The following is a 26830-nucleotide window of genomic DNA, read 5'->3' as shown; positions in this document are numbered from 1 at the left end:
ACCACCCCACATCAAAAAGGGTAGGAAAGGCTTAATCCCAAAACCAAGCCCCAGACTACAAGAATCCTTCCTGCCCACAGCCCACCCCCAAAACACATTAATATCACCTGGGTGACGGCCTCCACGTGGGCAGCGCCATCTTTAACAAAGTGAGCATAATGTATTTTATCTGCCCAACAATCCACCCCTATGCTCACTTTACTACCCACAATCTACATCACCGGCATCCCTGTGCAAGGAAATTAGGCACATTACACAAATTACAACAGCACAAATCATACAGTTTCAACAATCACAAAGGTACATTTCACCAGTTTCTGAGCACTTAGCCCAAAACACAAAATGTCCTCAGCCTTCTTTCTAGCCATGGGAAAAACTTCCTGGAGCAGGGGAATGCTTCCAGCAAAGCCACCCCCCATCCCCATCAGGGTATTTCACATTGTCCAAAATCCATAGTCCATTCAACAAAGGAGCCAATGCCCACTCCGGTCGTAGTCCAGGAAATCAGTCCACGCACATGGGGCGTCAGCCACCCCCCTCATTCCTGCCATCCTGGAAGGTCTTACACTGTCCCAAAAAGGAGCATGTGGCAATGGCAGTCAGCATTTCCATCTTGGCTCTGGAGAGCATGATAGCGTCCATCCTATGTCCCCAAAATCGCAGACCTACCAGGGCTGTAATAGGTGCTCCTTCCAGCTGGGCTCCCATCTTATGGAGACTGCGGATTGCAACTCCAGCTCGATTCTCCTCATCTTCCAAAGAGGAACTGAAAACACCAGCTCCCACTGCAGGGCTCGAGTCCTGGGCTGCCGCAGCCTTCTGCTCCGCAGACTTTGAAGCTCCGGACCCGATCTCAGCTTCAGCCTCAGCCCCGGCCTCCTGCCGCTGCTGGCTCTCCACAACATCCAGGGCAATCTGCAACTCACGAACCTGTGAATCCTCCTCCAGCAGCTGCTCCATTTCCAGGCAAATCTCGCAAACCTGGTCAGGCTCCAGCTCCTTCCACTGCTTGGTTTGCAGGTCCCGGGCAGCGTCTTCCACAGAGCTCTCAGTTTCCTCACGCATGGCTGTAAAAGTCAGCCAGCCTAAATCCCCAAAAGGACAGCCATGGGGAACGCTAACACTAGCCAGTCCTCTACTCCACCACTCAAAGGCTCCTTGCCGATCTGTATCAAATCCTGCCACAGACGCCAAATGTAAAGCCAGTAGCCAGGGCTGCCACTATCAAAGCAGCCTGACCCATGCAGGTTTGCATTGGATTCAGACAGTCGGTAAAGAAACGGCAGAGTCAGAGGATGGTGGGCCATCTTCTTTAATCCTAGCTTGCACCCGGCGGGCAAGTAAAAACACACACTGGGCTCCAAAACCCACTCACATTCAGTGCTCACAAAGCTACTGACTTATCCGAGTTTTCTAGAATCAAAGATTTCTAGCTCACCAGTCTTATTCACCTCTGTTCCCCATCTCCTTCCTTCTCCCTGCACAAACTCTGCACTAACTGGCCTCTCACTCAACACTCCGCCATCTTGGCTGCTTCTCCTGGCCTCCTCCACGTGGCCTTTCTCTGCTCTCCTCTCTGCTCTCTCCTCTAATGATAATCTCAGGAACCAAGAGCGCAAGTTCCCATTCTGATCCCATTTTAAAGTGTAGAAATCCAAACCTTTAATCCAATATACAAAATAGGGAAGTCTCTAATACAAAGTCACTTTCTGAGGCATGATAGGATTGTACCACCCCACATCAAAAAGGGTAGGAAAGGCTTAATCCCAAAACCAAGCCCCAGGCTACAAGAATCCTTCCTGCCCACAGCCCACCCCCAACACACATTAATATCACCTGGGTGACGGCCTCCACGTGGGCAGCGCCATCTTTAACAAAGTGAGCATAATGTATTTTATCTGCCCAACAGTGTTGGTATGCTCACAGGAGCTGGGGCTATGACACTCCCCAGGCTCAGGCCTGCATGAAACGTGCTGCCTTTTTCAGGTCTTTACAGTAGCTTTAAAGGCATGGGTTCGGTTTTCAGATATCAAGGCCCCTCTGATCTCTCTTACAAGCATCCCTGTATTTTTTACAAGGAACCCTATATTGATTTCATTAATCACCTGCAAACTGCCATCTCACGACAGGTGGATAATGAACAAGCAGCAAAGGTGCTGACCCTGTGATTGGCTCATGAGAACACGGATGCTGATTGCCAAAAGGTAGTAACTCCTCTTAAGGAGAAGCACTCTAATATGGCAGAAATGATCAGAACATGTCAAAATGTAGGGACAGAAATACACAAGGCCCAAGTTTTGGCCACCACATTACAACCACAGATATGTTTTAATTGCAGCAAAGAAGGACATTTTTAGAAAGATTGCAGGCAGAGCCTAATGGCAACTGTGTGGCTTGGCTTTTGTGTGTGCCCTGAGGGGCTAATTAAAACTCAGTTTGAATATTTCTTTTAAAGTTCCAGCAGAGTAGATTGTAAAAAGCCAGTACGATCAACTGCTATTCTTGTGTATATGGAAATTACAAGGCCAAGTTAAAAATGGACTTAATACTGTAACCAGGATCATCTTAATTTGGGTCTTAAAAAAAACAAAACAAAACTAAGGGTAATTTTAGGCAGAAAAATTATATGTCAGCAAAATCCATTAACACAGAGTTATGAATAACAGATACTAGACTGGTTCCTGAATTTTTCGATTATCTTGAATGTTTTGGCTACAACCACTGAACTATTGTTTTGTTTCTTCCTTATTCTTTGCCTTGAAATTATTCCCAGATTAGGGGATCCTGGAGGGTCTGACTACTGTACTTCCCAAGCAGCTGCTGAGTGTGTATTTACTTGGAGAAGTTCTGTTAATTTAATCCTTTAGCACCCCCATCACGAAAGGCCGGACTGAGATTGCCAGGCGTCTTTCTGGTCTGGCTGTGCGCTGAAATCCCGGGTTGCGATATCACATAACAGGTTAGACTAGAGCAGGGGTCTCAAACTCGCGGCCCGCAGAACAATTTTGTGCGGCCCGCAGACTAATCCACGAAGTTCAAAATATTTTGGATAAAATAAGTAAGCCTAGGGGCCTACTTGTATTTTTCATTTCTCTAGCATCCTAGCTAGATATTAGCTTAGTTAACAGCAGTTGTGATGCAAACTACAGTTTCTGGTCATTTTGTGAAACTGAGTAAACTGCATGTACGATTGTGCTTGTTGAACTGATTTTTTTTTTTGTTTTCAACTGCAGTGAGAAAAGTGTTGCGTAACAGTTGCCTTTTGTAGACCTAGTGCGGCCCGCCGAACGGCTGTGATCTTGCTCTGTGGCCCACATGCTGAGTTGAGTTTGAGACCCCTGCTCTAGACCCTCTGGGAGTTGGCTAAAGTTGCCTTCTCCCTTGGGAGGGGCTGGTTGGCGAGCCCCTCTGGCCCCTGTCCAGGACCCAGGATCCAGCCAGGAGTGGTTTCCCAGGGGACAGATGCATCTCAGGTCCCTCGTTCACTAGGGTCTATGTGCATGGTGGGAGGTCTTTTCTTCGGTGACCCCTACACCATCCTGCCCTGGAGTATGAGCATTAGACTCAAATTGTGAATGAAGAAGGAATTAGGATAGGAACTGATATTAAGAAGGGTAAAATCTTTGAAGTTAGAATTAGGTCAAATGTGAACTCGGTCATATAAGGTGTGAGCTTGAACAAGCTACTTAACCTCTCTGCTCCTTAGCTCTCTCACCTGGAAACTCAAGGCTACTGCCTCACCAGGTTGGCATGTGATTCAGATAAAATGTATGTGAAATGCCCAATTGTGTGCCTGCTACTGATTAGCCAACATTCACCCTTCTTTCCCCAAGCCTTCCCCCTGACGCCGACCCCACCTCATGCCCTGATGCAGCAGACCCCGGTGGTATTTGCTCAGGTACCATGGCTCTGTCCCAGCAGGGGCTTCTGTTCATGAGTTTTGTTACAGTAGCTAAAACTCTGGAGTCACTGCAGTAGGGAGAGTGGTCCAGCATGTCCCTCTTCCCCCCACCCCCTAAGTATGTTCAGGACAGAGACAGTCAAAGCTCTTAGCCTCCTATCAGGGTTCCCAGGGCTGATTGCTCAGGTTTGCTGCCTCCAGAGCGGGCCTGCTCCAGCTGTGAAATCTCCCAGACAGAACACCTGTCCTGGCGTTCAGCTTCCCCTGGTGCTCACACTGACCTGCCTCAGGCCAGGCGCTTCTCCTCAGAGGCTCTGCGTGCCCACATGAGCCTGAACTTCAAAAAAGGACTTACCTGCCAAGCCCCTGAGTTGCATTATGACCTTGGATATTTCGGGAAGGTGGAGATGAAGAATTCCCATCTGTTGTCTGTATCTTCTCCCTCCCTTCTCAGCTCCTCCCCATCCACCCCTTCTTCCCTGTTTGCTTACTCTGGGGGAAGTGTTGAGCTAGGTGCTAGGAATACAGAACAAAGAAGCATAGAGACAAGTGAGCAGCTGATTGGACCCCAGCTGTGGTCAGGTAGTGAGGGATGGGTGCGCAGCAGAGGGCCATGAGGGCAGGGGTGGGGAGTGGGGGTGGGGTGGGGCAGGATGTGTCCAGATAGTCGGGAGACACCAGGAAGGAGCTGATGCTTCAGTTGAGGCTTGACAGTGGTGTTCTGGGCGACTAGGCCACGAGGGTGAGATCCAGGGCCAAGAGAGGGTGGCTCATTGAACAACGCAGGTGACTGGGGAGGGACGTAGTTGGGGACATAGTGATTGGACAGGTTGGCAGACATCAGATCATGGGGGACTTTATAGGTTATATTAGGGAGGTGATGCTTTATCCTGCGCATGATGGGGACCATAGAAAGGCTTTAACCAGGGGAGTGACTTGGTCAGAATTGTGATTTGGAAAGAGACTCATTTACTCCATACCCTATGATGGTAGGCTCCAGGCCCCATAAAGTTGCCGCATGCCACTGAGTACTTTTCCTGCCTGAGTCTGACAGGCTCACAACTCAGTCATGGCTTAAGGTCAGGGCGGGCAACTGCAGAGGAAGAGCGGGGTGTGGGGGCCGGCATCAGAACAGAAAGTGCCGGCCAGATCACGTGGTGGCGCTGGGGCCGCTGCTGCCAGGTAACAGTCTCTGTAGCAGCAAAGCTGATGAGCAGGCTTTGAGGGTTTGAGGCGTAACCGCGTCCTTTCAGTTTCATTCCATCTGTATTTTTGTCTCCCCAATTGTACAGATACGGACAATTGTACAGATACGGACCCCAAAGCCCAGAGAGATCAGTGACTTTCCTGGGGTTGAGAAGAATCAGAACAGGAACGTCCGCTCCCCAGCTTGTGTTGGTCACCACTTCTAAGCCCGGGGTGGTGCGTGGGGAGGACTACCGTGAGCGGAAGGAAAGGAGATCCCAGAGTCACTCCATTCCGTCTAGTGCTAAGATTTTTCATTTTAAAAAATGGTGGTCCTGACCAGTACATTAATTTCATGGCCAGCTGCCGGTTACAACCCGGGATAGACTGTAGGCACTAAAATGGGGCTGGGCATGGGTGAGGTATTCTCTCTCCATCCAAAATGACTTTATTTGTTCCATTTTGGGCAAAATGTGAGTTTACCAGAATAGTGACAAAAATGTAAGGTGCTAAGTGGAATAACTAATTTATTGCATGACTGATCAGCTCGGGTCATCTGTGGAGCATCCACAGTGCATTAACCCTGGGGGACATTGGAATGAATAAAAATACAGTCTCTCTAGGGAGCCTATAATCCAAGGTGGAGAGTAACCTATAAAGGGTCATTTGCGATGTAAGACAGTAAGTGCTAAGTGAGGGAATGTGTGTATAACCAGAGTGCAGAGCAGGGGCACCAAACCCAGCTCAGGAAGAGAGTGGTGACGTCCCAGAATTGACAGGGAGGCGGAGGTGTTCGGTGGGGGGAGGCAGAGGTGCAGGAGGACAGGATCCGGGAAGGGCGAGGGTGCAGTGTGACTGTCCATACTGTGCTCAGGGAGTTACCTCTGCCAGTGTCACATGGGAGGTGAGGTGTGGGGGAGGGGATAGAAGGGAGAGGGAGGTGAAGACTGGACAGCAGGTGGTGGGGAGCTACTGAAATTGAAAAGGCTCCTATTTATTCTCGGTGTAAAGTCATAAGAATGTCCCTCATCCTTCAATACTTACAAAACAAGGTGCTGTCCAAACAACGTGGAACACATCCTTCATGGTCATTACTAATGTGGAAACGAATGTGTGGTGGTATCTTCACCTCTTCCTGAACTCAGGGGTCTTTAAATAGTTCCCCTTGGCTCATACACACAGGGCATTCTGAGGACTCCGGGGCTACCTCCTTCCACCCTCAGTTCTCAGACAAGTATGTCCCACACGCATTTGAATTTGACTCATTAACCACACACCCCAGAGAAACCTAAGTGCACGTTTACTATCCACCTTGTGGTAGCGAGGGAGAACTGCAGGCACAGTGATGGAAAGGGAACAAGCAGCCCTGCAGTGCTCACCTTCACACCCACACCTGTGAAGGGGACAGGGGCTCAGAGGCCCCAGGGACCAGGCACATGACACAAATAAAGAAACAGGCCAGGTGACAGAGTATACATCTTGTCCAAAGAGGCAACTCTCCTTAGTTCAACTGATTGTCCTGTGTTGAAAATGCAGATCCGAGTTGCCTCACATTCTAATTGTTCCAGAAAAGCCAGAAATGACGATTGTGAGGTGAAACGCCCTGGTCTTTGATGGCGGCTCAATCTTCCAGAAAGCACGGGGTGAGCCAGATAGGGATCACAGTCCGCCAGTTTTCAAAGGTCTACCGCACGTGGGGAATGGCGTCTCCCTGACTGGTACTGGACTGCCACTCTCTGCTCTGCTGTGCACACAGCTGGACTCCCGAGCCCCGTGGAACAACTAACTGCAGGGAAAATGGAAGTCTCAGAGGGGCCGCCCAGACAGCAGCAGGCGGCCCTGGAGTCAGCTGCTGGCCAGCAGGCTCTAAATGGCCGACTGCTCCTGCAGGAAGCCCTCAGGGCCTGCGAGGCCTTTATCTGGCTCAGAAGCCAGGGCTGCTTCTCGAAGGACTTCCAAGTGCTCCTCGGCTGCTGACAGGGACTGGTCAATCCAGTCCAGGCCCCCAGTCAGGTGGCAGGCATTCCTGGTCACCAGCACCAGATGACTGACAGACAGGAGCAGGGCAGTTGTCCTAGAACAAAACAATAATAGATTCAGGGTCCCTAGGAGAGCAGGGGCTTTGTACCAAATGGTCTGAATTCAAAAGTATGTTTCCCAAACTGTAGTCCTTTCCCTACAAGGTTGGTGAAGGTGTAATTTAAAGATCCAGCTAGGAGAAAGAAGTGTGAAGACAAAAAGACAAAGCAAGAACTAAGATTGAATCATGGTAGGAAACATTCTAGAAGAAGTCCGAGGTGCTCTGCAGGACGGGCCAGTGAGTACCAGGTCAGGTCTGCCCTCTGAACAATGCCACACCCACATTCTACCACCACTGTTCATCCTGTTTACCAGGACTTTGCTTGTCCTCAGAAATCTCAATCTCCTGCCTTCTCTGACCTTCGGCAATGCTGCCTTATACCCTGGTATCACATGACTTTCCTGGCCACTGCGTGGTTCTCGGGAGTGATAGAAGCTGACTAAGGTCCAGCAGGTATGAACAATGCAGAGTCTCTACCAATAATGGGTGGACAGAGGACAGTCTGGTCCTGCCCAGAGCCTGGTTTGGACGGTCCTTCAGGCCAGGGGCCGACCTAGGCTGATATAAGTCATGTAACTACACCCACCTGGGGACAGCTCCACAGGAAGCTAAGAACTGTTCTAGGCTGAGTCCCTCCCACTTTTTCAACTCACTGAGCTCCTGGGCAGGGTTCAAGTACACCAGATCTTCCATACTTCCTCAGAGGGCCACTCCCTTGTGATTTATCCCAGGTCAATTGGGAAAGCAAGGGCCCTAGAACTCAGGAGGCGCCACATTCCCACCAGCAACCTGCAGGCACCCTCCCTTGTGACTGATTGAGAAAACCTGGACAATACTGCACTCAGGCACACCCACATACCAGCCACCAGATGGCAGCAGAAACTCAGCACAGCCCCACTCTCTAAGAAAAAAACTATTTTTCTTCGCCAAATTGAGCCCAAGGAGCTGTTGTAGCTGTTGACTCCAAACTGCTGTTGCCTCCCACGTGGGATTTTGCAGATGCCTGGAATTTGGGAGATCTGAGTGATGTGTGGCCTCACCTCCCACCCAGTCCTGGAGGCTGCTGGCTGGGCCATGCGTGGGGCAGCGGGTGACAGCCACGCCAAAATTAGTGTCTAATACAGATGTGGGTGTGGGACAGGACATGGCCAGGAGGTCACTGCAGAGGGGGCTGTGGGCCTCTGTGGGAAATGGGCTTACTGCCCTGGAGCCTGGGAGACGGGAGGGGCAAAGGGGGGAAGCAGCCCCAGCCGGCACGGGACTGAGAAAGGGAGCAGCCCCGTGGGACCTGTGGGACCACCACCAGCTCTAGTCCTGTGCTGGACTCTTCCAAGCCTTCCGGAGGTGGGCGACTGTGAGATCAACTTACCTTGAAAGTGTCTCAACACCTGACCCTTCCTGGATGCTCTGAGCATGTTCAGGACACCAGTAACAGTGGCCTGTGGAGTGTCCCGGGGTCTGGCCATGCCCGCCACCTCGCTTACCCATGGAGCGTGAGGACCGAAGGCCCTGACCACTCACCTGGGGCTGATCCGCTTGGCCACCACGACGATGTCGCTGACACTGGCTGAAGTCTTCATCTTGGCTCCCGAGCCCATTGTCATGGCAACAAGTTTTTCTGTCAGAGTGTGACAGATCTAAGACAGCAAGGAGAGAGGTGATGGGGGCTGACCGAGCCCCTGAAGGGCTTCTGCCACCCCCACAAAAACATATATGACCCCCACCAGGGGTCCCACCCCACAGCTGGGCCCCCTAACCCAATGGACATATTAAAGTGAAAAGTACACAGGAATGAGAGGAAATGGGTGGGAGAGGCAGAGGGTGAGATAGGGCTGAGGGTGGGGGAGGGGGAGGAACCCCAGATCAGGGTCAGGGTTTCGGCTGAGAAACATCTAAGCTGAAATAATCTGTCTGAGAGAAATCACCTGCTCTAATTTCACCCGCTCGCTTAAGGGGGAAAACCTACTTTCTATTCCTTCACCTCCTGGTTTAGTCTTCCATCCACAATGGGGCACCCGCAAACACCTGGCTGGACAAAGGACAGCTTCCCCTTTAAGCACATCCTCCTAAAGTGCCATTTATTTCAACATTGCTCTAGGGGAATTTATTAGCCTGTTTGTCTAGATGAGGATTAAAAGACTTTGGAGAAAAGCAGAAAAAAGATATGACTATGACACGTGCCTTTCTCGTGGTCCGCACACTGCCGGGCACCCCAAAGCTTTGTTCCCCTTTCCACAGCTCCCTGATGTTAGGACCTGGAGGTGCCTCTGTTCCTGGCAGAAAGTCCCTTGAGATGTCAATAGGAAGGTCAGAACCATCCCCTTGATCTGAGGTCCCAGGATGGACCACTGATTCCAGTCCAATAAGACTCCTTGCGGCTGACTCATCCTCTACCTCAGGAGCCCCCGTCCTCCTCCTCTAACAGGCAAGGGAAGGGGACAAACCCAGTGCTGGGTCACATCCTGGTTGGTGGAAGAGAGACGCAGTTTACCGCTACTGCTCTAGACACTGTGCCTGTCTCTACCTACATCATCTACGTTTATCTACACCCAAAGAGCTTCTTGGAATTAAATAATAAGCTTGGACTCTGTGATGACATTTCCTACGAGGCATTTCTTTCTCAAGAGACAGAGCTGAAGAAGAGGTGAGATGAAAGACTTTTTTTTTTTTTTTTAATTGATCTTAGAGCAGAAGGGAGAGAGAGAGACATCTATCTTTCTGTTTCTGTACATGCCCTGACTGGGGATTGAACCAGCAACCTTTTCATATCAGGACGATGCTGTAACCACAGGAGCTATCCGGCCAGGACAGGATGAAAGATTTTTTAATATCTTATGCTGAAAGGCACTGATGAAAAGACGAAGCTGGTTTGTTTTTTTTTTGAAATCTTTAATTATTAGACTAAGAGATAAATGTGTAAACAAAAAGAGAGATAAGCTCGTGATTCCTCAGGTAACTGAAATGAAAAAGACCAACAATATTTGCAACTGGCCAAATATTTCATTATTACTATTATTCTAATAGGGAGGATAGTTTCCAGCAAGAAACTTAAACACATTTGCCTGTGTTTTTCACAGGCAATGGTGGTGGTACAGTGGGTAGAGCATTGACCTGGGATCACCCCTTTACTTCTGCGGTAATCAAAGAGAATTACCTTCAAGATGGTGATGCAGTGGGACATGAGGCCCCTGGGGAGACAGGAGGAAAGTGTCAGTGCTTATCTTTACAGGCCCACCTCCCTCCTGCCACCCCTGCTTCTCACCGAGCTCTGACACACCTGGAAACCCCCTGAGAGCAGGGAGGCTCAGGGTTAAAATGCACAAGTCCATGAGCTAAATGGGCCAGCACCTTCCGTCCTTACCCTTCCCTGCCTGCCCCCACCCTCTTCATTAGCTCTCTTCCCCCCAGTCCCACATGCCCGGAGCTTCTGATGCTGTTCCTTCCTCCCAGAATAGCCTTCCTTTTAGGCTCAGCTGGGGGAGTCCCTCATCTTTCAAGACCCACATCACAAGGCACCTTCCCTGTGACATCCTTCACAAAGTCCACCCCCACCTCCCCGTCCCATGGACCACTAGACATCGCCTCTACCGTGTGACCGCTGTGTGTGCACAGAGACCCCTATCACTTCTGAGACAGTGTACCAAGGAGAATTCTGTCTCCACCACCAGTTTAATACCTGCAGGGCCTGGCCCAGTGCCCTGCACACGGTGCCTGCACACAGTGCCCCACAGACCTCGGCCGGGGGAAGGAATGACTGAATTATGGGAAAGTGGAGAGATCCCTGAGGACACTGGAGACAAAGGCTTCATCCCTGGAGCCTGTCGGACTCGTGGGCACCCCAGTGATAACCAAGCTCATCTGGGTGACTTTAAGACAGACAACTTTTGCCACACACCACGGATCTCAGAGTTCAGGTTACAGAATGGGGATAGAATGTGGGTTCGGCACAAACACTGTTATGTCATATTCTGATTTCCCTCCTGGTGAGAGCAGGGCAGGAGCAGATACTGACACAGGCTCCTGGGGGCCCAGTCAAGTGCTCAGCCAAGGACGCCAGAAAAGGGCCCGAGGAGTCCCGGCTGCTGCTCCCAGAGGGCTAGTGGAAAGCAAACCACCCCCGCGGCCTTACAAGGCATCTTCAGTCCAGTCCCCGGTCTCCAGGATGGCCTCGATGTGAGGGTTGGTGATGACGACATCGTCCAGTTCTAACTCCGAGGGCTCAGACTGCGTCTCCATGGCTCCAATGAGGTCCACACTGGGCCTGGAAGGAAGAGCCCAGGGGAGGCGGTTTCATGATGGACGGCTGCTGCCGACCTCCACGTGGAGGTCCATGGGCCCCCAAAAGCATGATGGGAGTGAATAAGTTAAAGGAGGGGCTTAACCAGTGGTGAGAGTCAGCTGGTTTGCACGAGTTCGGCAGAACTGATTCCTACTTTTTTGTTGATTTCAGTGAACCAGTTGTTAAAATGGCACTTGTAATCAGGGTTCTCACTATGGTGGGTTCATGGGTGGCTGCCCAATGGGGAAATCACGAATTTACATTCCTTACTCTTTTTCTAAGTCACCTGCTCAACAGCGTATTCTAAAGTGCCTGTAGTAATAATGTTCATTCCATCCATAGGTGAAAACAATTGCAAGTAGGACGCCAATGAAGAGGCAATATGGAAATATCTTAAATAATAGTTATATTGTTTATGTCAGGTATTATTTAATATTTTTTTCATGAATATTTTAAAACTCTTTCTTATAACAGAATCTAATTTTGTGTGCCTCTTTTATTGTTCTTTTTAAGTATTCAGTGCATGAAATATAAAAACTACCTTTCGGCATATCTTTTTTTATACTTAAAATGGTCATTAGGGCCAAGAACCGTTTTTTAAATTATTTGAATCCCACCATTGGACCTAACCTAATGGGCCCACAGTTATGGGCAGGGCTAATGATTAACCCAAGGAGGGCAGTAGAAGAACAACAACAAAGCAACAGAGAAGGAGATGAGCCACTAACAACAAGAGTGAGCTACAGCTGCAATAACAACCAAGATATATTAGAGGGGACTGTCCTTCAGGACAGAGTGTTAACCTTCTGCAGCTTGTTTCCCCTTAAGCCCATCTATCACCGAGAAGCTAAATTTCCTAAGACCCAGCCTACCAGAACCCCACTTTTGTTCAGCAGAATGACTCTTGGGAACACCTTGGTCCACTGCATAACCCCACTCCGTCCTGGTGACACTGGAGAAGTAACACCTCCTGCAACTTGACAGCAGGATTCTTTAAGAGATGAGGCACCAGAGCATTCTTTTCCACAGCAGAGCTTTCCTGGGTCATAAAAATGGGCATTTCCTAATTCAACCACGACAGAGATGCTGATAGGATTCAGATAGAGGGGTAAGGGAAACTAAGGGTTCGTGGTCATGCTTGTACAAGAACTGTCAATTAAAATATCCCTAAACTACCCTGGCCTGGTAGCTTAGTTGGTTAGAGCGTCATTCAGAACACCAAGGTTGTGGGTTCATTTCCTGGTCAGGGAATATACAAATATCAACCAATGAATGCATAAATAAGTAGAACAACAAATCAATGTTTCTCTTTCTCTTTCCCCCTTCCTCTCTCTCTCTAAAATCAATCAAGGCCCTGGCTAGTTTGCTCAGTGGTAGAGCATCGGCTCTATGTGTATGTGGATGTCCCAGGTTTGATTCCCTGTCAGGGCACACAGGAAAAGCGCCCATATGCTTTTCCACCCCTCCCCCTTCTCTTATTCTCTCTCTCTCTCTCTCTTCCTCTCCTTCAGCCATGACTCGATTGAAGTGAGTTGGCCCCTGGCACTGAGGACGGCTCCATGGCCTCTCCCTCAGACATGCACTCAGTAACAGACCAAACTCCAGATACGCAGAGCATTGCCTCTAGTACGCTTGTCAGGTGGATCCTAGTTGGGGCACATGTGGGAGTATGTCTCTCTGCCTCCCGTCCTCTCACTGAATTAAAAAAAAAAATCAATAGTTAAAAAAACCCCAACAACCCTAAACTGAAAATAGGATCATGCTTACATAACCTATTTCACATGAAGAGAATCATGAAGAAATCTGAGCAGAGAGAGAGAGAGAGTCCTGTGCTGGGATTTCCCAACACCGAACGTCTGCTGCTTAGATGTGTGGCTGGGTGTGGGCATCGGATTTCTGTTCCTATGGGTTTGGTTGGAAAGGGATTTGGTTTGTCCAAATGCTAAGTGAGGTGGCCAGTTCTAAAGTGAGGGCCACATCTTTATGGTAGGTGAACATGTTGAGTCACTTTCTCATTAGTTCAGTGACAGATCAGAGGTAGCTCAGGATGTTGGGGGCGTAAGCAACACTCTGAAGCTCTGTGGTCTTTATTGAGAAGGAGAGCCTTCAGCTACCATTTTAGGGGTTATTTATTTTTTGTGTTTTTCTGAAGTGAGAAGCAGGGAGGCAGAGAGACAGATTCCTGCATGCTGGGACCAGGATCCACCCGGCATGCCCACCAGGGGGAGATGCTCCGCCCATTTGGGGCATTGCTCCATTGCAACTGGCACCATTCTAGTGCCTGAGGCGGGGCCATAGAGTCATCCTCAGTGCAGAGGCCAACTTTGCCCCAAATAGAGCCTTGGCTGTGGGAGGGGAAGAGAGAGATAGAGAGAAAAGAGAGGGGGGAAGAGTGGAGAAGCAGATGGGTGCTTCACCTGTGCACCCTGACGGGGAATCGAAACTGGGACATCCACATGCAGGGTGATGCTCTACCATTGAGCCAACCGTCCAGGGCCCGTCAGCTACCATTTTAGAGGTACCAGCACCAAACTTCTTTCTCTTTTGTGTGAGCCCCAGGGCACCGCCGCCCTCCTCCCCCGCCCGTTCACACTCACTTGGAATCATAGCGCTGCAGCAGGTCTCGAGGCCGGCAGTATCGCTGCCTGCACACCACCACCAAGGCTGCAAACCAGGCCAGAAAGATGGCGGCCAGCACGCCTATGGCAACAATCACCACAGATGCTCCCCGGGCTCCCTCAGTCCCAGTCACATCTCCCGCGTGGGCTGAAGCCTGAAGGACACAGGACAGAGGGGGCCTGGTCAAGAGGCTGCAGACAGAGTGGGGCAGCGGAGTCTCACCTGCAGAGACCTGACGGCCTCACCAGCATCAAGACGCGTCTCACATCATGTCCCAAATCTGCCTTCTCCTGTGTTAGAAGGGCTGGTTTCTCAGTTGGACCAGCGTGGACTTTGCCCTGGGACTAAGGGAAACATTTTCACTAGCTCTGTTGTCTTTGCATTTATAGCAAGTGCATGAAACAAGGGCGGGGCGGTGTTTACTGAGGGCCTCCTCCGAGCCAGACACTTTGTGTGTTAACTCTCCTAACAACCCTATGAGGCAGGTATCAGTATCCTCACCTTACTGTTGAAAAAACTGAGGTTCAGGGAGGTTAAAAAATTTGTCCAACTTTATATAATCAGGAAGCACAAAGTCAGCCACTTAAACTGAGATGAACGTTCAATTCCCTTTTCCTTTCTATAAAGAAAATTCTCGATAGTCTAGAACAGTGGTCCCTAACCTTTCTTGGGCCACGGACCGGTTTAATGTCACAAAATATTTTCATGGACCGGCCTTTAGGGTGGGATGGATAAATGCACAAAATAAACTTATGCGACCGGCGTAAAAACTGTGGTATTTTTATTTAATTTTTTTAAATTTTTTATTTTATTTTATTTATTCATTTTAGAGAGGAGAGAGGGAGAGAGAGAGAGACAGAGAGAGGAGAGAGAGACAGGGGAGAGGAGCTGGAAGCATCAACTCCCATATGTGCCTTGACCAGGCAAGCCTAGGGTTTCGAACTGGCGACCTCAGCATTTCCAGGTCGACGCTTTATACACTGCGCCACCACAGGTCAGGCAAAACTGTGGTATTTTTAAATAGAATTGTCGAACTTACGAGACAAGCATCAAGAGTGAGTCTTAGACGGATGTAACAGAGGGAATCTGGTCATTTTTTTTAAAACTAAACATCATTCAGACTTAAATATAAATAAAATGGAAATAATGTAAGTTATTTATTCTTTCTCTGCAGAGCGGTACCAAATGGCCCACGGATCAGTACCGGTCCGGGGCCCAGGGGTTGGGGACCATTGGTCTAGAAAAAGTTTTGTCAGTTTCAGTGTTGCAAACTTCTAACTGTTATTAAACTATTGTTTATTGACTGTTTTAATTCAGGAGATTCTTTCGCACCTGTTTTAAACCCACAGCCTGGAGGAGCAATGGCATCTCAGAGAAGTGAGTATTCACAATGCAGGCCTCCCACCAGTGTCCCTTTCATCACGTCTCCTCCCCTCTTTGGTTTTAATTCCTCTACCTGCAAAAAAAAAAAAAAAGAAAATAGAAAAAAAAAAGTGCTTTGACCTAGGAGTCTCTCCTCTCTTTAGATTTCATTCTACATGCCATGTCTTAGAGAGTCCAAATGCTCCCGGTTGTCATTCAATAAATATTTATTGACTATCTACTATGCACCACACACTGGGCTGGATTCTGGAGTTAAAAAAGACATAGACCTCAACTCCACGTGCCTATGCCATACGCAGTAACACACAGAAATGAGAATAACCGTGATTGCATGACATTTTCTGCCTTTCCCAGAATTTCCTTTCTCCTCCCCCTCCTCCTGCCCCATGGCCTCCAAGACCACTCCCTTTGCTTCCTCTCTGCCTGTGCACTGAGTGTATTTCTCTGAGTATGAGCTTCCTGAGTCTGTGCGGTCTTTCTCCGTGATCTGGCTGCGTGTTTATTTGTGTGTTTCCTTTCCATGGGTAGGTCCCAGTCTATCTATCTATCTATCTATCTATCTATCTATCTATCTATCTATCTATCATCATCTATCTATCTATCTATCTCTATCTCTCTCCCTTCCCTCTTTTGGGTTCTAAATCCACAGGATAATACAGATCAAAGCCCCAACCCCCTGCCCCCTGCCGGCAACCTAGAACACCCACCGGAAACACACAGGAGGTTGGGAGGGATACCCACCGCCTTGCGCGCACTGTGCCCGGCTACCCCTCCCACAGCTCTAACTGTTGTCCAACTTGTGGGCGCCCGCGCTCGCCTGCGCGAGCCCCGTGGCCACAACAAAGCGGCGGCCAGGCTGGGGCTTTCCTTCCCCAAGGTGGCGCCCCGAACCCCCACACCCTCCTGCCCGGCGCCGGCGCTCCCTCTCCCAAGAGGCTGGGCTGGGCGGCTCGCCCCGGCCCCTCTCCGGCGGTGGGGCTCACCCACCTTAGGCTGCGGCTGCAGGACGCATTCCCCGGGCGCCCCCCCCCCCACACACACACTGATGGCAAAGTCAGGACGCGGGGCTCGAAGGCGGCTCCTGGATTCAGGGCATGTAAGGAAGGGTCTGGGCTGTCCCAAGAAATCAAGAAAAGTCCCCTGGCACGGCCAAGCCCTTGGCGGTGCAGCAAGGGACGCCAGCTGCCTCCAAATCCCCTGCTGCCAGGCGCCGCTGTCACCTCCAGGCCCCCAGCCCAGCTAGGGCTTGGGGCAGCAGGAGGCAATCACTGTGAGACTCAGCAAGTGGTCCTCGAGCCCCCACAAGACCTGGCCAAGGCAGGTGACGTGGAGGGAAGCGGGGAGGGTCCCTGCCTCCTCCAACCCTCACTCAGGATGGCCATCCATCTAGTGGGGGCTGGGGTGCACAACAGTTTCCACAGTGAGACTGGTCTTTGCTCGAGTCTGCTCTGCTAATAGGGTCTGGTTTAAATCCTGGCTCTGCCACTCACTAGCTGTGGGCAACTTCTTTCACTTACCTGTGCCTTGTTTTCCTTATCTGTAAAATGAAACTAGCGCTTGTCAGCATCCTCCGAGTCAAATAACACTATCCACGCAATGCATTTAAGAGTGCTCCGCCCTGGGTGAAGAAGGAAGAGGCTGGTTCCTGGCCAGTAGGTGAAGTTCATGACTGCCCAGGCAAGGGGGGGACATTTGTTTAGTACCTGCTAGGTACCAGACACTCATTAGACACCTTATATGCCTTATCTCATTTAAACTCCTCACCAACCCTGAAAAGTCGATAGAAATCATTGTGTTTGCAAAGGAGGGAATAGACTTGGAGGCTAAGAAGGCAATTTAGGAGCTCTCAATTTGTATGTGCTAAAGGAGGGAGTGGATTCCCTGGCACCAAAGCCCACACAACATTCAAACCGGGAAACTGCTAGCTCCACCCCCAACCCATGTCTCTGGGCAGCAGCCCCTTCTTTCCAGACAGATGGGACCAGTCAAGTGCATCAAATCCTCCCTCCTCTAGCCAGAAAAGCTTCTCACATTGTCTATAATCCTTGATAAACCCTCCTGGGCCACCTCGGGACTGTCAGAGGAGCACCAGAGTGGCATCCTTCACTCCCACTGGGGAGGGGGTCAAGAGTAGGAGCCCAAGCCAGAAAAACCATGTAAGGTCAGCCTCCTCCATGAAGTATCTGTGATCTCAGAGAGCTCGCTCAGTCTGAGTTTCCCCATCTGCACAATGGGCACGGCAGTAAAACCCACAGCCTGCAGTTGTTGTGAGGATTAAATGAGGTGATGCATTTAAATTGCTCATCACATAGAAAGTAGAATGGTAGTTGTCACGGGCACACAGGGATGAGGGAGAAGGAGGGAGTGTTTAATGGGGACAGAGTTTCAGTTTGAGAAGATGAAAAAAGGGCTAGAGATGATGGTGATACTTAATATGGGTGAACTATATACTTTAAAATGGCTAAAATGGTAAAAACTTACGTTATAAATATTTTATCACAATTAAAATTACATGCCCAGCTCACCCTACCTCAGGGCTATGCTGTGCTCTCTGTCTGGAATCATTAGCACTGTCATTCCTCTCTTTGCTCCCTCCCTTTGCTGAGGAGCCTCCTTAAGAGTCACCTCTAGCCTGACCAGGCGGTGGCGCAGTGGATAGAGCGTTGGACTGGGATGCGGAGGACCCAGGTTCGAGACCCCCGAGGTCGCCAGCTTGAGCGCAGGCTCATCTGGTTTGACCAAAAGCTCACCAGCTTGAACCCAAGGTCCCTGGCTCGAGTAAGGGGTTACTCGGTCTGCTGAAGGCCTGCGGTCAAGGCATATATGAGAAAGCAATCAATGAACAACTAAGATGTTGCAACAAAAAACTGATGATTGATGCTTCTCATCTCTCCATTCCTGTCTGTCTGTCTCTGTCTATCCCTCTCTCTGACTCTCTCTCTCTGTCTCTGTAAAAAAAAAAAAGTGTCACCTCTCCAGAGAAGTCTTCTCTTATCACGTGATCTAAAGTAGCACCTCCCCTCACCCTGAAGTGGTGTCTTTGTGTGTGTGTGTGTGTGTGTGTGTGTGTGTGTGTGTGTGACAGAGACAGACAGAGACAGAGAGAGGGACAGCAGGAACAGACAGGAAGGGAGAGAGATGAAAAGCATCAATTCTTTGTTGTGGCACCTTAGCTGTTCATTGATTGCTTTCTCATGTGTGCCTTGACTGAGGGCTACAGCAGAGCAAGTAACCCTTTGCTCAAACCAGCGACCTTGGGCTCAAGCTGGTGAGCCTTGCTTAAACCAGATGAGCCTGTGCTCAAGCTGGTGACCTCGGGGTTTCAAACCTGGGTCCTCCGTGACCCAGTCCGACGCTCTATCCACTGCGCCACCGCCTGGTCAGGTTGATGTGGGTTTTTTTAATGACACTTATCACTACCTGAAAGTGTACTAAATGTTTGTTTATTCCTTTTCCCCTTCCTGAATATAAGTTCCATGGGGACAAGGACTTCACTATCTTCTTCTCTGCCCACCCTCAGTATCTAGAATCATGCCTGGCATTTAGTAGGTGCTCAATAAACACTTGTGAAAGAAGTGAACATAAAGCTTAATTTTAGTCACTCTCATTCCCAGTCCTAGCACCCGGGAGCCTGCTGGGGTGTGCAGCCATGGCAGGCTGCTGGCAGAAGGGTGAAGTTCCTGGAAACATGCAGAGAGGGCAAGGCACCTGCAGTGGAAAGGAAGGAAGGTTGACCTGAATGAAAGTCCGTTTTATTTATTTATTTATTTATTTTTAATGAGAGAGTGAAAGAGAGACAGAAAGGGAGCAATAGAGAGAAGAGAGAGATGAGAAGCATCCAGTTGTAGTTGCTTCACTTTAGCTGTTCATTAATTCCTTCTCATAGGTGCCTTGACTGGGGGGCTCCAGCTGAGCTAGCAACCCCTTGTTCAAGCCAGCGACCTTGAGCTTCAAGTCAGCGATCTTGGGATCATGTTGATGATCCCACGTTAATGCCAATGACCCTGCGCTCAAGCCCACAAGCCATGCTCCAGCCCATGGGCCTGGGTTTTCTAACTCAGAACCTCAGCACTCCAAGCCAATGCTCTGTCCACTGCACCACCACTGGTCAGGTGAAAGAGTCACAATTTTAAATACCTGATTTGACCGTGAGTCCATGCTTGTTTTAAGTGTTCAGGCCCATTTATGGGCTAGTGAATGGCTTTCCAGGGAGAAAGGCCAGCTGGGGACGGGCTGTGCACGGGCAAGCCAGGTCTTCTCTGAGCTGTGGGTGTGGACAGCGACCGTGGTGAAGCCAGTCCTCTTTGCAGGAGCAAGAGCCAGACAACTCAGAACGGCTGCGGCTGGCCCGACTGAGGGGCAGGACCAGGAAGCAGGGAGGAAAGAGAGGGCTGGAAAAGGGCTGCAGCTAGCTCAGGGCTGGGCCAGGATCCCCACTGGGGACAAAGGTCAAGTTTGCATTTCCTCTACGTCAAGGCAACTGGGCCACTGGACATAGAGACCACAAACAGGAATTTCCCCAGGGGAAAATCCCGGCCATCGGAGAGCAAAGGAAACTATACTTTTGTCAAAAACACTTCAGATCTTCAGAAGACTTCTGGAAGAGGTCTAAAGACAGACTCACAGCCTTCCCCTCTTGCTCTTTCTAGTATTTTACTACCCTCTTCAGTCACTGGAACTCTCCTGCTTTAAGTATTTAGGGAGTAATAGGCAGGTGTGTATAAGGGAACACAGCATCCCGTATATTATTTAATGCAGATGAGGTTGGTTCAAGAATGGGTTTAATGTTCGCAGTAAGGAAAAATCATCTGGGTCTCCAGCTTTAACTCTGACACACGGGCATCCTCTCCTTTTAATGTTTCAACATTTTTGTATCCATCACGATTGCTACCACTTTTTAGACTTTTTATGTGCCTGCACTGTGCTAAGTACTTTACATGGAGTCCAAAATTATTACAACCATCCCTTAATACGGGCGTTATTCTCCCTCACTTTATATACGAGGAAACTGGGGCTCAAGGCGATTAAATACGGCTCTACAGCCAGTGAGTGGTAAAGCTGGGATATGAACTGGAATCGTCTGTCTGAAAGGGGTGCAATGTCACCCAGCACCTACCACAGTGCCTATCCCATAGTATGTATGTCCCAAATGTTTGATTTTGAATGACCTGAATTAATGGGTCTTCAGGATCTCACTGAGCGCCTCCTCTGTTCAGGTGTTTCACGGGCAGCACCTCCTCTCATTGTCTCGCTGGCTCTGGGCAGTTGGGATTATCTTCACTTCGTGCAGGTACACTGGGAATCCGGGAGGTTAAACGGCCTGTCAGTGGAGCCACAGCTAGTAACTAGCGAAGCTGGGTGTGATTCTCACTAAGTCTGCCTAACTCCAAGCCCTGTCTGTGTGTTTCTTACACCCCGCTCCCTCTGTGCTCTCTCAGTCATGGGAGGGACATCAACTGTCTCTGAGGGATTCCCCCCATGACCACGAGTTCCCTGCCTCTAATGAAATTGCACTGCTATTAGAGTTTTTTTGTTGTTGTTTTGGTTTTTTTAAAAATATTTTTCTGAAGTTGGAAACCGGGAGGCAGTCAGACAGACTCCCGCATGCGCCCGACTGGGATCCACCTGGCATGCCCACCAGGGAGTGATGCTCTGCCCATCTGGGGCGTTGCTCTGTTGCAACCAGAGCCACTCTAGCACCTGAGGCAGAGGCCATGGAGCCATCCTCAGCGCAAGGGCCAGCTTTGCTCCAATGGAGCCTCGGCTGCGGGAGGGGAAGAGAGAGACAGAGAGGAAGGAGAGGAGGCGCAGATGGGTGCTTCTCCTGTGTGCCCTGGCCAGGAATCGAACCCAGGACTCCTGCACGCCAGGCCAACACTCTACCATTGAGCCAACCGGCCAGGGCCCATTAGAGTTTTTTAAATTTATCCTTAAAAGTTATGAAATTGGCCTGACCAGGCGGTGGCGCAGTGGATTGAGCGTCGGACTGGGATGCGGAAGGACCCAGGTTCGAGACCCCAAGGTTGCCAGCTTGAGCACGGGCTCATCTGGCTTGAGCAAAAAACAAACAAACAAAAAAAACAACTCATCAGCTTGGACCCAAGTTCACTGGCTCGAGCAAGGGGCTACTCAGTCTGCTGAAGGCCCGCGGTCATGGCACATATGAGAAAGCAATCAATGAACAACTAAGGTGTCGCAACGAAAAACTGATGATTGATGCTTCTCATCTCTCTCCGTTCCTGTCTGTCTGTCCCTATCTATCCCTCTATCTGACTCTCTCTGTGTCCCTGTAAAAAAAAAAAAAAAAGTTATGAAATTGACCTAGGTGTAAAACAAGGCGCCATGATCCAAGTAAGAAACACTCTTGTGTACATATTGATTTTCACGTATATCAGTTTGACTTTTACCTTGTGTGCTGTGTGCATGATCATCACCACTTTGCAAACGGGGAAATGGACGTGGTCCGGTGATGACCTGACTACACTTTCAGGGTAGCCACTACACCAGGCTCCTCCGAAGTTCAAAGTCAAATTCAAACTGGGAAGTGTGAGATAAGAGAGGGGAAAAGGGTGTTAGATGAGCCAGACATTTCTTGACCACCATCTTCCTCACTTGCCCCATGCCAGAGTTCGTGCCTCAGCGACGCACCCGCATTTCACCGTCTTGTGCTTAGACCTAAAATCTGATCTTCTAACCACTTAAAGTGAAAGATAAACAGCAGCTGGTGGTAAAAAGTAATAAGGACAGTACCTGACCTGTGGCGGCGCAGTGGATAAAGTGTTGACCTGGAATGCTGAGGTCGCCGGTTCAAAACCCTGGGATTACCTGGTCAAGGCACATATGGGAGTTGATGCTTCCTGCTCCTCCCCTCTTCTCTCTCTCCCTCCTCCTTCTCTCCTCTCTAAAAAATGAATAAATAAAGTCTTTAAAAAAAAAGAGTGCCTGACCTGTGGTGGCGCAGTGGATAAAGCGTCCACCTGGAAATGCTGAGGTTGCCAGTTCGAAACCCTGGGCTTGCCTGGTCAAGGCACATATGGGAGTTGATGCTTCCAGCTCCTCCCCTCATCTCTCTCTGTCTCTCCTCTCTCTCTCTCTCTCTCTCTCTCTCTCTCTCTCTCTCTCTCCCTCTCCTCTCTAAAATGAATAAATAAAAAATTTTTAAAAAGGTTAAAAAAAAAAGAAAAGAAAAGAAAACGCCCATCTTCTTAAAAATAAAAAGAAAAAAAAGTAATTAGGACAGTAAAAGTACCTTTGGTCATTGCAAAGGGGTTAGGTAGCCTCTCTTGGTCCCCTCTATATTTATTTCCCTGTGGGTGGAACAGCCCCTAACTAAGGGACACCCAAATCCTTGGCCCAGAAGTCAAGCTCAGTACCTATGATGAGTGACAGGGCTTGGGGAGAAACCCAGGTTTCCCTCTCGCCAGATCCCAGTGCCTGAGTCAGGAGGCTCCTAGGTAGAGCCAGAGAATTGAAGACCCTCTCAGATCCCTGAGGACAGTCAGCTCTAGGTTGGAGGTGGAGAGAGGGGAACCTCACTTGGCTCTTGAGTCAGTGATGGGATTCAACCAGTTTGCACAGGTTCAACAGAACCGATACCTCTTTTTTTTTGTATTTTTCTGAAGTTGGAAACGGGGAAGCAGTCAGACAGACTGCTGCATGTCCCCGACTGGGATCCACCTGGCATGCCCACCAGGGGGCGATGCTCTACCCATCTGGGGTGTTGCTCTGTTGCAACCAGAACCATCCTCAGTGCCCGGGCCAACTTTGCTCCAATGGAGCCCTGGCTGCGGGAGGGGAAGAGAGAGACAGAGAGGAAGGAGAGGAGGAGGGGTGGAGAAGCAGATGAGCGCTTCTCCTGTGTGCCCTGGCCGGGAATCAAACCCGGGACTCCTGCACGCCAGGCCAACGCTCTACCACCGAGCCAACCGGCCAGGGCCTGATACCTCATTTTTTGTTGAGTTCAGTGAACTGGTTGTTAAAATGGCACTTGTAATCTGGATTCTTTCTAAGGTGGGTGCCTGGGCAGCCGCCCAATGTGGAAATCACAAGTCTATACTCCTTACTCTTTTTTAATGTTCATCTGGGCAACATCGTATTCTAGCTTCTAAGCACCCGTAGTAATGTTCATTCCGTCCACAGGTGAAAAAAATTGCAAGTGAAAATGCCAATTAAGAAGCAATATAGAAATATCTTTTATTTATTTTTATTTATTTATTTTGTATTTTTCTGAAGTTGGAAACGGGGAGGCAGTCAGACTCCCGCATGCGCCTGACCGGGATCCACCCGGCACGCCCACCAGGGGGCGATGCTCTGCCCATCTGGGACATCACTCTGTTGCAACCAGAGCCATTCTAGCACCTGAGGCAGAGGCCACAGAGCCACCCTCAGCGCCCGGGGCCAACTTTGCTCCAATGGAGCCTCAGCTGCGGGAGGGGAAGAGAGACAGAGAGGAAGGAGAGGAGGAGGGGTGGAGAAGCAGATGGGCACTTCTCCTGTGTGCCCTGGCTGGGAATCAAACCCGGGACTCCTGCACGCCAGGCCGATGTTCTACCACTGAGCCAACCAGCCAGGGCTGGAAATATCTTAAATAACAGTTTTATTGTGTTTTGTCAGGTATTATTTAATATTCTTTCTTTCTCTCTCTCTTTCTTTCTTTCTTTCTTTCTTTCTTTCTTTCTTTCTTCCTTTCTTTTTCTGTCTTTCATTTTATTAAGTGAGAGGTGGGGAGGCAGAGACAGACTCCCACATGTGCCCCACCGGGATCCAGCAAGCTCCTACCAGGCGACACTCTGCCCATCTGGGGCTGCTGCTGCTCTGTTGCTTGGCAACTGAGCTATTTTAGCACCTCAGGCCAGGCCATGGAGCCATCCTCAGTGCCTGGGCCAACTTTGCTCAAACCATTTGAACCATGGCTGCAGGAGACAAAGGGAGAGAGTAAAAGGGAGGGGAAGAAGGAGTGGAGAAGCAGATGGTCACTTCTCCTGTGTGCCCTGATCAGGAATCAAACCCAGGACATCCACATTCTGTGCTGACACTCTACCACTGAGCCAATGGGCCAGGCCATAGTTTTTTCATTAATATTTTAAAACTCTTTCTTATAGCATAATCTAGTTTTGTGTACCTCTTTTATTGTTCTTATTTAAGTATTAAATGCATGAAATAATACACTACCTTTTGATATATCATTTTTTTATATACTTAAAATGGTCATTAGGGCAGAGAACCAGTCATTAAATTATTTGAATTTCTCTACTGTCTTGAGTCAATTCCCCAGGATAACTGGATTGGAAGGAACTAGTGTCTAGTTTGGGATCCCAAAGCCATGCTAGGATACTTGTCCTAGATCCCCAGGACAGCAGGAACCTAGCAGAGAAGTCCAGGGCTGGGCTAACAGCCCCCAGATTGCCCTCAGTGCCTCGACTGTCTGCTTCCAGTTACCCAGCTGAGCAGCAGGTGGTGCATGGAGAACACAGGCCGGTGCTACAGAATACTCCGTATCTTCCAGTGGGTATCATACATAAAACTTTGAGGCATGCTTAAGATGTATACACTTTGCTACAGGTTAAACCTCAACTAAAACAAGTTGTCAATTCCCTAGTTCACATCCTTCAGTGGCTTCATGCTGTCCTTGGAATTGACATCAAACCCTGAATGGACTTGGCCCCAGCCGTTTTTTCTAACCTCATCTTCTACCATACTTCTCCCTTGCTTGGTAGAACCAAGCTGCCTCGACCTTTATCTATTTTCTCTAATAATCTAAAAGCTTTTCAGACTGCCTCAGGACCTTTGCTCAGGCTGTTGTTCCCTTAGCCTAGAATCTTTCCTCATACTTAGCACCTTCTCGTCCTTCATGTCACTTACCCAGGCTTTCCCTGATCCCCACATCTAAATCACATCATCCTGTTTATTCTTTCTGCTCCTATTGTAGTTTTATAATACTATTATACTTGTTTTGTTCTTTTTTCACATTTGGGACTAGCATATACATTTGACAGACATTGATTACATATATGCTATTATACTAAGCACTGCATAGATAACCAATACCATGATGGGACTTACTGTCAAAGAGCAAACACATCCCTTTGCATTTTATTTTTTAGTTCCTATAAATCAAGGTAGGGGTGTTTAAATGTTTTTGAAAAATCCTTATAGTGATTTATTACAGTGCAGCAGCCTCCACCCTTGGGCTGGAATGGGGACAGAATTGGCAAGAATACAGTGTTACAGGTTCAACTGTGTCCTCTAAAAAGACTACAGGTAAGTTCAGAACAAGAGAGAACAATTCCTAGGAAAAGTTTAAAAAAAACTATAGATAAGCAGAATGACATACATACAACAAGAGAAGATGCCTTTATTTTTTTTTCATAACTTACAGTAAGTCCGGGGCTAAAAATACAGAACCCAGGGTCCAGGTGTGCAGCACCATGGCTCCTTTTACAGCATGTACCTTGCAGACAGTTTTTCTTCCAACACAGCACACTGACATAACCGATTTGTTTTGATAAGGGCAATCATTTCGACAACAGGGCCATTCAGAACCACTTCACTTATTCAAAAGCTCTTCCGAGAGGATCTCTGTTTGCCTGCTTCAAGGATCTCTTGTAGAAGAACAGGTTAACCACCTCCTGGCTAACCCATTCAGTTGTCAATCCTCCAGAGAGCCCAGCGCATCTAAGACCCAGGAGCCCCGACGAGGTCAGGGTGGGCCTGGGGTAGAAACGGCACAAGGGTGAGACAGAGGAGTGAAGACTTCCCACAGTGAGCCAGTTCTCATCTAACCCAGCACCCGTGGCTTCCGTGGATTCATGCACATGTGGAACCACATGAATGACCCGAAGGGACAATGGTAGGAATGTGGTGAAAGAAATCAGGCTGTTATACCCTCCAACTGTCTCTGAGGAAGGGAGCGGGGAGGAATCTGTAGCTTGTGAGACAGTGAACCCTTGTATGGATAATACAGACTGGCTCTGGTCACTTCAACTTTTGTGCCTCAGTTGTTCCTATTAGAATCAGAGTTAACATCCAGCACCTTCTGAGGATGAAAAATGTAATTTTAGTTAAGAGTGTACTTTCACGCTCTTTGTCTCACATTAGTGAGCATTTTACTTGGACACTTCTCAGTTTCCAGCCTTACTTCCCTGTGCCGATATGACCTCCAGCCAGGTGGGGAAGACTTGCTCTCCCTCGGATGGATGTGTCCTTGTGTTTTCCGGTTTCTGTGCCACCGTTTATCAGTCACCCTCACCTACCATGCCTGTACCCAGCTCCAACTTCCAACCTATCTTTGCTTTAAGGCTCCTCCCCAACTGCTATCTCCTACTTATCCACATTCTGCACAACATCATTGAGTCCTTCCTTCCACCAAAGATCAGAGCACTCT

The 26830-nt window shown here is 49.2% G+C and overlaps 1 protein-coding gene across 1 annotated transcript; it reads right to left on the bottom strand.

Moving 5' to 3' along the window:
- Nucleotides 1-6952: 6952 nt before the first annotated feature.
- Nucleotides 6953-25876, bottom strand: LOC136392298 (transmembrane protein 98-like). The gene is made up of 7 exons (XM_066364387.1): nt 25824-25876; nt 16435-16528; nt 14043-14218; nt 11296-11427; nt 10321-10354; nt 8688-8803; nt 6953-7160 (listed from the first exon to the last, which is right to left on the bottom strand). The coding sequence occupies exons 1-7, from the start codon at nt 25874-25876 to the stop codon at nt 6953-6955; spliced, it is 813 nt and encodes a 270-aa protein (XP_066220484.1).
- Nucleotides 25877-26830: the final 954 nt, after the last annotated feature.

This window comes from Saccopteryx leptura, chromosome 2, assembly GCF_036850995.1.
Source record: "Saccopteryx leptura isolate mSacLep1 chromosome 2, mSacLep1_pri_phased_curated, whole genome shotgun sequence".
NCBI classification, from domain to species: Eukaryota; Metazoa; Chordata; class Mammalia; order Chiroptera; family Emballonuridae; genus Saccopteryx; species Saccopteryx leptura.
Note: the sequence above shows the minus strand (reverse complement) of the source record. Positions and strands in the feature narration are given on the sequence as shown.